Here is a 14399-nt window from a genome sequence, read left to right as displayed (position 1 = left end):
CCAGGTTCAAGCAATTCTCCTGCCTCAGCCTCCCAAGTAGCTGGGATTACAGGTGCCCACCACCACACCCAGCTAATTTTTGTATTTTTAGTAGACATAGGGTTTTACCATGTTGGCCAGGCTGGTCTCAAACTCCTGACCTCAGGTGATCCACCCACCTCGGCCTCCCAAAGTACTGGGATTACAAGCGTGAGCCACTGCGCCCAGCCTGACAAATTTTTTAAATAACCATTACAACCTGAGACAAAAAACTTTACTTGAAATTAGCAGCTTTCTTCTCTCTGCTTCTTCATGCAAATTCCCAATAATGTATAGGGATCAAACTCACCGAAACAACACAGTCAACTACAGGCTTCTTAAGCACACTTTCGGCTGTCTCCTTCAGTTTGGACAAAAGCATAGCAGTCACTTGCTCAGTGGTAAAATTTCGCTCTTCCTCCATATATGTCACCTGCAAGAAAACAACAAAAACAACAAAAAGGCTTAGACTTATTGTATTTCCTTCTTCATGTCCTAGTCCTAAAAGCTAAAATGAATAATGCCTCCCATTATCAACACAACATTATCTCAAGAGGGGGTTGAAAAAAAGCTAGTTTTGCAAGTAATACCTTGAAGGTCACTTTTAGTTTTTTTTTTTTTTGGAGGCAGGGTCTCTCTCTGTCACTCTCTCTCTCTCTCTGGAGTGCAGTGGCATGATCACAGCTCACTGGAGACTTAACTTCCTGGGTTTAAGCAATCCTCCTGCCTCAGCCTCCCAAGTAGCAGGGAGCAAAAGCACACGTCATCACACCTAGCTAATTTTTTTCTTTTTTTTCCTTGTAAAGACAGGGTTCTTGCTTTGTTGCTGATGCTGGTCTCAAAACTCCTGGCTTCAAGCAATCCTCCTGCCTCGGCCTCCCCAAGTGCTGGGATTACAGGCATGAGCCACCACACCTAGACTATTTTAGCTTTCAACCAAACACGATACTTGGAGATGAAGGACCACAATGTAAAACGACAAATCTTAAGAAAAGTTCCTTTGCAAAGGCAAATCAGTGTAGCTCACCATAACCCACACTGTCCCTCCATAAAGAGGCTGCTGGTAGAAACTATTTTACTATCTGACATACTATGTATATTTTAATGTGTTTACTGTTTATTATCCATCTCCACAATTAGGATTCAATCTAATATGAGGACATGCATTTGTCTGACTGTTCACTGCCATAGCTCCAGCACCTAGAACAAGACCTGGCACAATAAATACTGGTTGAATTAAATAATAAAAGATAGGCTGGGTGCAGTGGCTTACACCTGTAGTCCCAGCATTTTGGGAGGCTGAGGCGGGCAAATCACCTGAGGTCAGGAGTTCAAGACCAGCCTGGCCAACATGGTGAAACCCCCTCTCTACTAAAAACACAAAAAATTAGCTGGGTGTGATGATCCATGCCTGTAATCCCAGCTACCAGGGAGACTGAAGCATGAGAATAGCTTGAACCCAGGAGGCGGAGATTGCAGTAAACCTAGATCTTGCCACTGCATTCCAGCCTAGGCGACACAGCGAGATTGTCTCAAAAAATAAAATAAAATAAGTAACAATAATGAATGAACAAAGCTTCAAGATAAAGCCCTATTCCAGATAAAAGTCTGCAACTTTGGTAACAGTTATGAATTTTAAATGTTGAAAGACTGCCTAAAATAATCCCATCCCATCCCACATGCCCATATTCCCCAATTACAATCCAGAATAGAACATGTTGCTCTCTTCTTTTAGCTGCTGCCCTAACTCAGCTTGCGTGCCACCTTCTCACTCCCCAACCCAACCACAGTTTATTCTGGTTTAGAATTGAACAGCTCTTACTATATTGCATGATAAAGACAGGGAAATATCCCTCCTGGTGCCCTTTCTAAATTATCTCTTTCTTTCCTGCTATTTGCCTAATTCTGAGGTCAATTCCTCCACTTTTAGACTTGCATCTACTTGTTTCCCAAATCTTCTTCCTAGTCTTTTTCTTCTTTGGTTCTTGCAATGCTTATGACTAAATCTGCCAATACTTATCCTATTTCTTTTGTAACTAGTAAGTACTGCCCATTTCTTCACCTCCCTTTTTAACCCCTTTCTCTTTCCTGTGCTTCAGCTTCATCTTTTACTATCCCATTCAAACTGTCCTTAATTACCACAGATATTTTAAGTAAACCCAGTCATCATTCTTTAGTTTTCAGAATTTTTCACTTCTAAATACAACTAAATTAACGGCTACACTGCAACAGTAGACTACCTTCTTCTCATGGTTCTCAACATCTCCTGGCTTTCCAGCCTGTTCTCCTGATTCTTGGTCTCCAAAACCAAATATCGCCATAAACTCACCTGCCTGGAAAGCCAATCACGCCCCTACTCCCCCCTTGTGGATTCCTCTTACTACCTCTGAGTACAAGAAAGGCAAATGTGTCCACCCTATCCATCTCCCAGCCTCTTACCTCTTTTCTGTGATCAGTTCACTGCATACTTCACAGAGACTCCACTAGATGTACCAGAGATAAAGACCAAACTCACTTTTCCTCAGAAGAACATCTCTTTCTAAATTAAGTCCTATATCCAAGAGTATGTCCATCTATTTGCTAGTGACTTAAAACTGTGATTCCTGCCGGGCGCAGGGCTCACGCCTGTAATCCCAACATTTTGGGAGGCCGAGGTCGGCGAATCACAAGGTCAGGAGTTCGAGACTAACCTGGCCAACACGGTGAAACCCCATCTCTACTAAAGATGCGAAAAATTACCCAGGTGTGGTGGCACGCGCCTATAATCCCAGCTATTTGGTAGGCTGAGGCAGGAGAATCACTTGAACCCAGGAGGCAGAGGGATTACACGCCTGTAATCCCAGCTACTTGGTAGGCTGAGGCAGAAGAATCACTTGAACCCAGGAGGCGTGAGCCAGGATCACGCCATTGCCCACCAGCCTGGGTGACAGAGCGAGAGTCCATCTCAAAAAAAAAAAAAAAAAAAAACTGTGATTCCTTTGCCTGCTCTTCCAGAAGTCATTCCCTAAAATCACGCTAAAAAGGCCACTGCATCAGTGAGCAAAACAAGCAGCAATGGCAGTATTAACTTCAAATCATCACTATCCAGGCATCCAACCCATATTAAGAGCACCACCCACGGCTCCCAAACAAAATCCAGATCATTCAAAAAATGTCAAATAGTCTTCACCAGAAAAAAACTTTTCCTAAGCATCTGTAAGCATTTTCACTACAATCTGACATCAGAAAGGTACAGATAGATATTGAACCGATAAAATATAATACTGCATTTTAATTATAAGGCATTAACTTGACAACCTTACCTTTATACCTGTTAATCCTGTGGGCAACTGCACAATATCATATGCAAGGTTAGATTTTTCTGCCTCCACAAATGGGTCAGAGAATGCTCGGCCATGGAATCTTTTAAATCCTTGGACTGTGTTCTTGGCATTCGAAATTACCTAAGAGAAAGAATATCAAAGAGTGGAAAAACTACTAATAATTTTTTTTTAAATTTCAACAGCCTCATATTAAATTAGCAACATTTTAACTTTATACAGTCTCCTTGGTTTCAGTTTCTTCAGACACTAAACTTTTCTAAATGGTGCCCACTAGCATGTGAAGTGAGGGATGAGGGATTTGCATGGGTCTCAGAGCGGCAGGGCTAAAAACAGAGCCCTGCTCTTCCTATATCCCATGAAGTCAGGTCATTACACTTGTATAAGTATTTTCTGTTCTTAAATTTCTAGTAAACATTTCCATAAAATAACTTGTAGCCTTTAAAAGTTGCCCATAGTTTATGGCTGAAAGTTTCCAGGAACCAGCTCAGCAATACATAAATTGATTCAGAAATTCTAGTTAAGGCCGGGTGTCGTGGCTCACGCCTGTAATCCCAGCACTTTGAAAGAGGCCAGGGCCTCATTTGAGGTCAGGAGTACGAGACCAGCCTGACCAATATGGTGAAACACTGTCTCTACTAAAAATACAAAAAATTAGCCGGGCATAGTGGTGTGCACCTGTAATCCCAGCTATTCAGGAGGCTGAGGCATGAGAATCACTTGAACCTAGGAGGTGGAGGTTGTGCTGAGCTGAGACAGGGCCACTGCACTCTCAAAAAAAAGAAAGAAAGAAAGAAAGAAGTTCCAGTGAAACAAATTGCTCATAAAAGAAAAAAATATACTAAGTACACAAAAATGAACACAAAAGGATATTGGGAGACTATTATTTGCAACAGCAGATGCCTAGAAACAACCTAAATGGTTAGTAACAGAGAAATGCTTAAATAAATTATAGTATATTCATACAATGAAATATATAATACGTAAAAGTTTTCAGAAGGTGGTAAGACAAATGTCTATATGATTTTCGAATAATGGTTGAACAAGTGATTTTCAAATTCCTTACACTTTTTTATCTATGTTTTCTAATTCCTCTAGAATAAGCTATCACAATTTATGAAGGGAAAATGCTGACAAAAACATTCAAAAAATTCCAGAATGACCATGACCTTCTGCTTAAGATTTACAGGCTCCTCCTCCCAATGTAGGAGATGTAAAAAGCTCCTGTATCCCCTAGATGAAAGGGAACACACAGAAGTCCTTTTGTGAAACAGATGAGGCCTCCCAAATCATGTCTTCCTTGAGTAAGCTGCCAAACAGAAACTCTGTAACACAATAACTGTATCAACCTAGAACTGGGCAGCCAGTTTAGTATAGTAACTGTTTCTCAATCATGAAAAGCAAGTTTAAAAAACAGGAGCCATCGACTCAAATTTCAGAAGGAAAGAGATCTCAAAATGGTTCAATATTGTCTACCTGCTATCTCCTAAAAAATCTCTAACACTGTGAAAATGAACTATAAAACATCCAACTTAATTAAAACCAATTGGCCAAGTACCACTTTTTTAGGCTAATAAATTTTAAGCCCTGCCCCATTCAAAAACAGATTCACCCTATAGGGTTGCTCCAGGTTGAACCATAAGAAGGTCAAATATGCAACTCTTTAATTTTACAGATACCTCAGACACTTAGAATACAGAACTCTTGGGGTTCTGCTGCTCTGGTTATTCAGAAATCAGCAACTACATCAGGTTCCTGGTTTACAGAGTAAACTAATGGCAAGTCCTTTGATGTATTTCTAGAGATATGCTTTCCTTCCTTGAGAAACTTGATTAATAAGATCAACACTTACCTTATATATGAGTAAGATGAAAGGCCCAACAAGACAGACTTAAGGAGCATGTAAAATATCAAGGAACAAGCAAGCCTTGCTTAACAAGATCTGGACAAAATACACCCTGGCAGTTTGCATTAAACAGATTATACTGCTAATGCTATTTTAAGGCTATGTGCTTCTCACTGACGCAGTAGTCCCTGGGTATCTGCAGGGGATTGATTCCAGGGCACCCCTTGAATTAGACCAAAATCCACAGATGCTCAAGTCCCTATACAAAATGACACAGTATTGGCCTATAACCTATGCACATCCTCCTGTATACTTGAAGTTGTCTCTAGATTACTTATAACACATAATACAATGTAAATGCTATGTAAATAGTTGTTACACTGGATTGTTTTTATTTGTATTTTTTATTATTGCAGTGTTATATTTTTTCCCAAAAATATTTTTGATCCACAGTTGTTTGAATCTACAGATGCAGAACCCATGGAATTCTGAGGGCTGACTGTCCATGAGAACAGAGAACAGGTGTGTATGTCAGTTGTATACCCAGGGTCTACCAGTGCTAGGTACATAATGGGCATTCAACTACTTGCTGAACACATGGATGAACAGAAGAAATAAGTCAGTTTAGGAAAAAAAATGAAACTTTACCTGACTTTTAGCTGCTGCTCCAATTGAACGATTCTTAGGACCAAAAGAAATGCAAGCCCTGGAAGACAAAACACACACTTTAAGAACTAAATCTTCCTGCAATAATAAATCCAAAAGCATAGCAGGCAAGATCTGAGTGTCAGCTAAAATGTCATATATTTTAATGGTACAAATCTATGATTTTGACCTTTCTATTGAGTAAATCTGTCCATGGAACGGGTTGCCTCTTACAACTGAGTCCTGTCATTTACATGCTGGAGCACAGGTCTGATGTGATAACTACCTGTAAGAAAGGTGGACTAGACAGTCTCTACCATTCTCTAATTATTTTTCAAGTCTCCTGTTCAAAATTCCAGTATAAAATAATGTACCCTCATATCAATGTATCAATTAACGTTTTTAAGACAGCTCATAACTTCACCAAGAATATAGTCTACAAACCCTGAAAACAATTCTCGCCTTATTAAATAAGTAAAAAAGTAATTTTTCCAAAACTAGTTTCCAGGCACTCAATTTTATTATTTTTTTAAGAGTCTCACTCTGTCGCCCAGGCAGGACTGCAGTGGCCCTATCTCAGCTTACTGCAACCTCCACCTCCCAGGTTCAAGTGATTTTCTTGCCGCAGCCCCCCGAGTAGCTGGGATTACAGGCATGCACCATCACGCCCAGCTAATTTTTCTATTTTTAGTAGAGACGGAGTTTCACCACGTTGGTCAGACTAGTCTCCAACTCCTGACCTCAGATGATTCACCCATCTTGGACTCCCAAAATGCTGACATTTAGGCGTGAGCCACTGTACCTGGCCAGGACTCAGAATTTCTGACAAGGAACTTCATCCCCACTTTTGAACATTCTTCTAAATCACCAATTCATACAATATCTCCTGATTTAATCTATTTATTGCTTCTTTTAGAAAGGCGAAACTGAAACCTGCTTGAAGGTTAAAAGAAAAAACGCCGTGCTTATGCTCAAAAAGCGCGGTGGCTCACGCCTGTAATCCCAGCACTTTGGGAGGCCAGGGCAGGCAGATCACGAGGTCAGGAGATCGAGACCATCCTGGCCAACATGGTGAAATCACATCTCTACTAAAAATACAAAAATTAGCTGGGCGTGGTGGCACGTGCCTGTAATCCCAACTACTCAGGAGGCTGAGGCAGGAGAATTACTTGAACCAAGGAGTCGGATGTTGCAGTGAGCCAAGATCGCACCACTGCACTCCAGCCTGGTGACACAGCGAGACTCTGTCTTTAAAAAAAAAAAAAAGGCATTAATAAGTAAATTTTGGCCGGGCGCGGTGGGTCACACCTGTAATCCCAGCACTTTGAGGGGGCCGAGGCAGGTGGGTCACCTGAGGTCAGGAGTTTGAGACCAGTCAGGCCAACACGGTGAAACCCTGTCTCTACTAAAAATACAAAAATTAGCTGGGCGTGGTGGCATGTGCCTGTAATCCCACCTACTCAGGAGGCTAAGGCAGGAGAATTGCTTGAACCGGGGAGTTGGCGGTTGCAGTGAGCCGAGACCACGCCACTGCACTCCAGCCTGGCAACAGAGCGAGACTCTGTCTCAAAAACAAAACAGACAAACAAAACAAGGCATTAGTAAGTATAAGTCAATTTTGGCCAGGTGCGGTGGTTCATGCCTGTAATCCCAGCACTTTGGGGGGCCGAGGAGGGCAGATCACCTGAAGTCAGGAGTTCGAGACCAGCCAGGTCAACATGGTCTGTCTCTACTAAAAATACAAAAAAATTAGCTGGGCGTGGTGGTGGGCGCCTATAATCCCAGCTACTCGGGAGGCTGAGGCAGGAGAATCACTTGAACCTGGGAGGCAGAGGTTGCAGTGAGCCAAGATCGCGCCACTGCACTCCAGCCTGGGCAACAAGAGCAACACTCCATCTCAAAAACAAAACAAAACAAAAAAGCGTAAATTTGGCTGGGGGCAGTGGCTCAAGCCTGTAATACCAAGATTTTGGGAGGCCAAGACAGGTGGATCACTTGAGTCCAGGAATTCAAGACCAACCTGGGCAACACGGTGAAACCCTGTCTCTATTTAAAAAAAAAAAAAAAAAAAAACACACAAGGCTGGGCACGGCAGCTCACTCCTGTAATCCTAGCACTTTGGGAAGCCAAGGCAGGCGGATCATGAGGTCAGGAGATCAAGACCATTGTGGCTAACACAGTGAAACCCCGTCTCTACTAAAAATACAAAAAAATTAGCTGGGCATGGTGGCAGCCGCCTGTAGTCCCAGCTACTCGGGAGGCTGAGGCAGGAGAACAGCGTGAGCCCAGGAAACGGAGCTTGCAGTGAGCCCAGATCTTGCCACTGCACTCCAGCCTGGGCAACACAGCAAGACTCCACCTCAAAAAAAAAAAAAAAAAAAAACTTAGCTGGGCATGGTGGTGAGCACCTGTAGTCCCAGCTATGGCGGAGTCACAGGGTGGGGGTGGCTGAGGCAGGAGGATCACCTGAACCCACAAGGCTGAGGCTGCAGCAATCTGTGATCATGCTATCGCACTCCAGCCTGGGAGACAGAGCGAGCAAGACCATAGTAAATAAATTTATCCAGGGTCATGCAATCTGAAAGCAATGAAGTCAGGACTGTAGGTGATGTCTAAAGCTTTGACTCTTATCCTCGCTGAACTCCTGATTCTTCCAAGTCAACAGAGTAAATAAGAGCTCTGGAACCATACTGCCTTGGTCCAAATCTGACTAAATTAGATGACCTATTAATTTGGCAGAAACATAAACTTAAGAGCCCTGTGGAAACTGGTAGAATGCTGGGCCTCCCTGGGCTTCAGTGGTCCTTTACAACCAATGGCGAAGAACCCCTGCGAGCCAATCTCCCAGGGCAGCTACAGGAAGCCACACCTTCTATTAAATGACAGGAAGAACAAACATGGTATACCCTAGGACCTCATCAGAATTCCTCCAAATCCTAAGCTTTTGGGCCTAGAAAGTGCTGGGAGTAGCCCCTCAAAAGCAAGGGTGTCAAGCTCTGCCTTTCTGCAACTATGTCACCAATCACTAAAACAAATAAAATCTGTTTTAGACACTAGATGCAAATAAACAAAATCCTCAGTACCAAGTAAATGTCACTCCTCTCAAAGCCTATATTGCCCCTTAGGAAATTGCCCAAGGCAATCTTACCCACTTCCTCCACCTCAAAAAGGCTGCCTAGCATAAGCCTAACAATTGGCACACCTCCATCTTTCTAAATACCACCAGATCTAAATTTCTAAGGTATATCCCACCATAACCCCAATCACAACATAATGAAACAGCAATGTTACTCATCTTCCATTGTTTCCTGCAGCCCTTTTTCAAACCTTTATCTCCTCAAAACAATTACATTTCCCAACTTTCCTGCAAATCCTGCTGTAGGGTTAATTTCCTATTCTACATCAGTAACTCTGAAACCGTCTTGCTTCCAATTACCTTCCTAACAAAACCAACTACCAGCAAACAAAAATCTATATTCCTTAATATGGAACCTAAGGCTTCTCCCAACCCAATCCCTTTTCCAGCTGTATTTCATCCACACAATCAACCCAAGTTGAATCAAGTATCCCAATCTTCCTACTTTTCTTATGTCACTTTTTACATCTGAAATGCCCAGTACCTTCATGTATTCTCTAGAAATGCCATCTATTTTGTCTGTAAAGCCTTCTCACCCCACCCCGACCCCCAAATAAAAAGTAATAATTTGCCGGGCGCGGTGGCTCAAGCCTGTAATCCCAGCACTTAGGGAGGCCGAGGCGGGTGAATCACGAGGTCAGGAGATCGAGACCATTCTGGCTAACACGGTGAAACCCCGTCTCTACTAAAAATACAAAAAATTAGTCGGGCGTGGTTGCGGGCGCCTGCAGTCCCAGCTACTCAGGAGGCTGAGGCAGAAGAATGGTGTGAACTCAGGAGGTGGAGCTTGCAGTGAACGGGGATCACGTCACTGCACTCCAACCTGGGTGACAGAGCGAGACTCCGACTCAAAATAAAAAAAAAGAAAACATGCATGCATTGCATGTGAATGTATTGTTGTTTAATGAAGCTTTTCAGTTATGTGTGCGTGTACCAGGTCTTAATGAAAAATGTAAAATCCGAAGTCTTCTGTTACAGATACACGCTGTCTAATGAAGCAGCCATTAGCCACATGTGGCTATTTAAATTTAAATTATTTAAAACTAAATAAAATTTAAAACTCAGTTCTTAGTCAAGGTTGCAGTAAGCTATAATCACGCCACTGCACTCCAGTCAGAGTGACAGAGTGAGACCCTGTCCCAAAAAAAAAAAAAAAAAAATACTGTTTCACCTACTGGAACTGAAACCCAGTCAGCTACCTTTAAAATTATCTATTGATGTGGGATTTAAAAAAAAAAAAAAAGTACTACTTCCATTAAAAAAGGACAACTGAAAACAGAGTATGATCAATTTGCTGAATTGGGTCAATATGTAAAACAGCACCAGGCGTGCTGGCTCACTCCTGTAATCCCAGCACTCTGAGAGGCCGAGGCAGGCAGATCATCTGAGGTCAGGAGTTTGAGACCAGCCTGGACAACATGGTGAAACCCGTCTCCACTAAAAATACAAAAATTAGCCAGGCATGGTGACGCGTGCCTGTAATCCCAGCTACTCAGGGGGCTGAGGCAGGAGAATCACTTGAACCCAGGAGGCAGAGGTTGCAGTGAGCCGAGATTGTGCCACTGCATTCCAGCCTGGGTGACAGAGTGAACTCCGTCGCAAAAAAAAAAAAAGTAAAACAGCACAAATTGAAGGATTTTGAAAACTAAAAGCTTACATAAACCTAATATTTAAATGAGATGAATACTCAAAAATAATAACTTGAATATTAGCGCTAGCACTAGAACCTAATTCAATGCTTTTTACTACAAGTTTACCGTAGAAAATTAGAAAAGTATGAAGAAAAAAAATAAAAACTATATATACTTCCACAACCCTCCCCCCACCACAGAGGGCCACTATTAACATTTAGGTAAATACTCCTATGTAATCCTAATAAATCTAGTAAGTCCTTAAAAAAAAAAAAAGTAAAACTGATATACCACTATCAGTTTGCTTCTCCTCAATAAATGCTCTGAAAAGTCTTCAATGGCTGAATTATTCCTTGAGGATTTTGACATGGAATAAGCATGACAAGAACATTCAAAGGAAATACATCTACTACTTTCCAGTCAACAAGAACTTTCAAATTTTGCACAGTCTACATCCCTGATCCCTATCCATAGCAGGAATCCTCTCTCATCCAAGCAGGTCAAGCTTCCTTGTTTCATAGTTCTCATTACAGAGCCTTCTGTGCCAGGTGGTGTGCTAAGCAGCCTACACTTGATAATCCTAAATTCTCTGAGAAATGGGATTCGTATAGGGGAAGAGCTGATTCAAGTCAAGTCAATGTGCCCAGAAACGTATTAGAGTCTATGATTCAAAATTAGGACCATCAGACTCCAAACTCCATGTATACATACATTTTGGGTTTTTTTCTGGTTTTGAGACAGGGTCTCACTCCATCACCCAGGCTGGAATGTAGTGGCTCCATATCTGCTCACTGCAACCTCCACCTCCCAGGTCCAAGCAATCCTCCTACCTCAGCCTCCCAAGAACCTGGGACTATAGGTGTGCACCACCATGCGTAGCTAATTTTTTTTTTTTTTTTTTTTTTTTTGAGACGAAGTCTCACTCTTGTCACCCAGGCTGGAATGCAATGGTGTAATCTCGGCTCACTGCACCTCTGCCTCCCGGGTTCAAGTGATTCTCCTGCCTCAGCCTCCCAAATAGCTGGGATTACAGGCACCTGCCACCACACCCAGCTAATTTTTGTAGTTTTAGAGACACGGTTTTCCCATGTTGGCCAGGCTGGTCTCAAACTCCTGACGTCAAGTGATCCACCTGCCTCAACCTCCCAAAGTGCTGGGATTACAGGCATGAGCCACCGTACCCAGCCTCTTTTTTTATTATTATTGTATTATTGAGACGGAGTCTCGCTCTGTCACCCCGGCTAGACTGCAGTGGCATCATCTCGGCTCACTGCAACCTCTGCCTCCTGGATTCAAGCAATTCTCCTGCCTCAGCCTCCTGAGGAGCTGGGACTACAGGCCCGCGCCACCACGCCCAGCTCATTTTTGTATCTTTAGTAGAGGCAGTGTTTCACCATGTTGGCCAGGCTGGTTTCAAACTCCTGACCTCAGGGGATCCACCCACCTCAGCCTCCAAAAGTGCTGGGATTACAGGCGTGAGTCACGCCTGGCCAATTTTTGTACTTTTTGTAGAGACGGGGTTTCGCCATGTTGTCCAGGATGGTCCCGAACTCTGGAGCTCAAGTGATCCCCCTACCTCAGTCAGCATCCCAAAGTGCTGAGATTACAGGTGTAAGCTACCACACCCGGCCCTGTTTTGTTTTGTTTTTGTTTTTGGGGTTTTGAGATTGAGTTTCACTCTTGTTGGCCAGGCTGGAGTGCAATGGCGTGACCTCAGCTCACTGCAACCTCCACCCCCCGAATTCAAGCAATTCTCGTGCCTCAGCCTCGAGTGGCTGGGATTATAGGCACGCACCACCACACCCAGCTGATTTTGTATTTTTTAGTAGAGATGAGGTTTCACCGCGTTGTCCAGGCTGGTCTCAAACTCCTGACTTCAGGTGACCCGTCCACCTCAGCCTCTTAAAGTGCTGAGATTACAGGCATGAGCCACCGTGCCCAGCCCCGTTATGTTTTTTAAGAGACGATTCTCACTCTGTCGCCCAGTCTTGGAGTGTAGTACTCGATCACGGCTCACTGCAGCCTTGATCACTGACCCAAGTGATCCTCCCACCTCATCCTCCCAAGTAGCTGGCATACCACCACAGCCTGTTAATTTTTTAAATTTTTTGTATTTAAAAAATTAAATATAGGGTCCAGGCTGGTCTCAAACTCCTCAAGCAATTCTCCTGCCTCGGCCTCCCAAAGTGCTGGGATAACAGGCATGAGCCACCACCGCCAGCCTTAATTCATTCCTACTTCTATACGTCACTCAAACTATCTGAATCCTTTATTCCATGTATTATCTAATCCTATTTGTTCAAGTCTCACTCCAGCCTTTCCTCATCACTTTAGCCTCCACTGCTTACATCTCCTTTGAACATATTTTAGGTCTGTATCACACAGCCTTGTCCATAACTGGACTCATTCTATTTACTGCTGCTGATGTTATTCATATTTTAACTACATTGATTACAACTAGACAGCAGGAATCTCTATCTTACACTTCCTGTATACTACACACAATGCCAAGTCGATGCTGCTTAACTCCTAAGAAGTACTCATACATTTGCTGTTTGACTGATATTGCTTTTCCTCCATTCCAAATTGCAGGGAGTTAATTCAAATCAAGTTTAAGATCTCTCTGTTCTAATCTTTAAGTCCTAGAAATTACATCCTTTTTCAGCCAGAGAATATCACTGTTTTCCCTTTCTTAAAAGAGACTATTGACCAAATATTTATGCACATTCTGAGAGGATATTATGAACAGCTGCAATTGGCACAGATCCTTTAAAAGGTATAGTTTCGATTTTATAGTGTATGTATAGCTGGGCGCGGTGGCATGCATCTATAGTCCCAGCTATTTGGGAGGATGAGGCACCAGAACTGCTTGAGCCTGAGAGGCGGAGGTTGCAGTGAGCCAATATTGCACCAGTGCACTCCAGCCTGAGCAACAGAGTGGGACACTGTCTCAAAAGAAAAAAAAAAAAAGCATGCAGAACTACTCTCAGGATATTACAACAGCTGTTGCTCTAATTCACTTTCTTCAACAATTGGAGAAAATGAGCTTTTCAGAGAAACCGCAATAATTAGACGATCAAATACAACTAATAGGCAAAACTGGAATGGAAATAGAGACATTAATCAGAGTACTCTCTGGTTACTGCATTAGCCATGGACTAGAAAGTACCAAAAAGGGCTGATACCAAACAGACCAAACAACTCATACTTTTGAGATTTGCAGTTCCTAAAAACACAGCAAATTCCTCAGTAATTAACCTTTGCACTTTAAAAGTACACAGTTGCAGAACCCAAAAGGTAAACTTCCATAGATTTCAACTTACTGTCCTAATCTCATAAAAAATTAATAAAAAATATAATATGTAATAGTATCATTAGCAAATACTTTGGTAGTATTTACTGAATCCCAGGCACTATTCTGAGCACTATGGCAAGAAAAAGGTATGAGTTATAGTTTTAACTCATTATAATTCTCATAATCTCCAATGAAGTAGAGAAATCACATCTGTTCCTACTGCAAATTAATCCCTTATATTTGTGTAAAGAATTCTGGCAATATTACTGAAACTTTAAGTATATACAGTATATCCCTTACCCTAGCAACTTCACCTCTGGAAATCTATACAACAAAAATAAAAGCATTAACATTGTAACATAAATATGTAAGGCTACTTATTGAAGAACTATTGGTAACAGCAAAAAATTAGAAATAACCTGTTTGAATAAAACATGTTAGAGCCATAATATAGAATTTTACAGGACGGGCATGGTGGCTCACGCCTGTATTCCCAGCACTTTGGGAG

General features: G+C 42.3%; 1 protein-coding gene across 4 annotated transcripts in view; it reads right to left on the bottom strand.

Annotated features, from left to right (window-relative positions):
• The window catches only part of HSPA4 (heat shock protein family A (Hsp70) member 4), a 56835-nt gene that overhangs the window by 37931 nt on the left and 4505 nt on the right, over positions 1-14399 (bottom strand). For all 4 annotated transcript variants that reach the window (XM_045394229.3, XM_045394230.3, XM_015451881.3 and 1 more), the window contains exons 2-4: positions 5833-5890; positions 3321-3461; positions 329-451 (exon numbers count right to left, since the gene is read on the bottom strand). In XM_045394229.3, coding sequence (XP_045250164.1) covers positions 329-442 — 114 coding nt within the window. In that variant the 5' untranslated portion in view covers positions 443-451; positions 3321-3461; positions 5833-5890. The remainder of the gene's footprint in view (positions 1-328; positions 452-3320; positions 3462-5832; positions 5891-14399) is intronic.

This window comes from Macaca fascicularis, chromosome 6, assembly GCF_037993035.2.
Source record: "Macaca fascicularis isolate 582-1 chromosome 6, T2T-MFA8v1.1".
NCBI lineage: Eukaryota > Metazoa > Chordata > Mammalia > Primates > Cercopithecidae > Macaca > Macaca fascicularis.
This window is presented reverse-complemented; position numbering and strand designations above follow the sequence as displayed.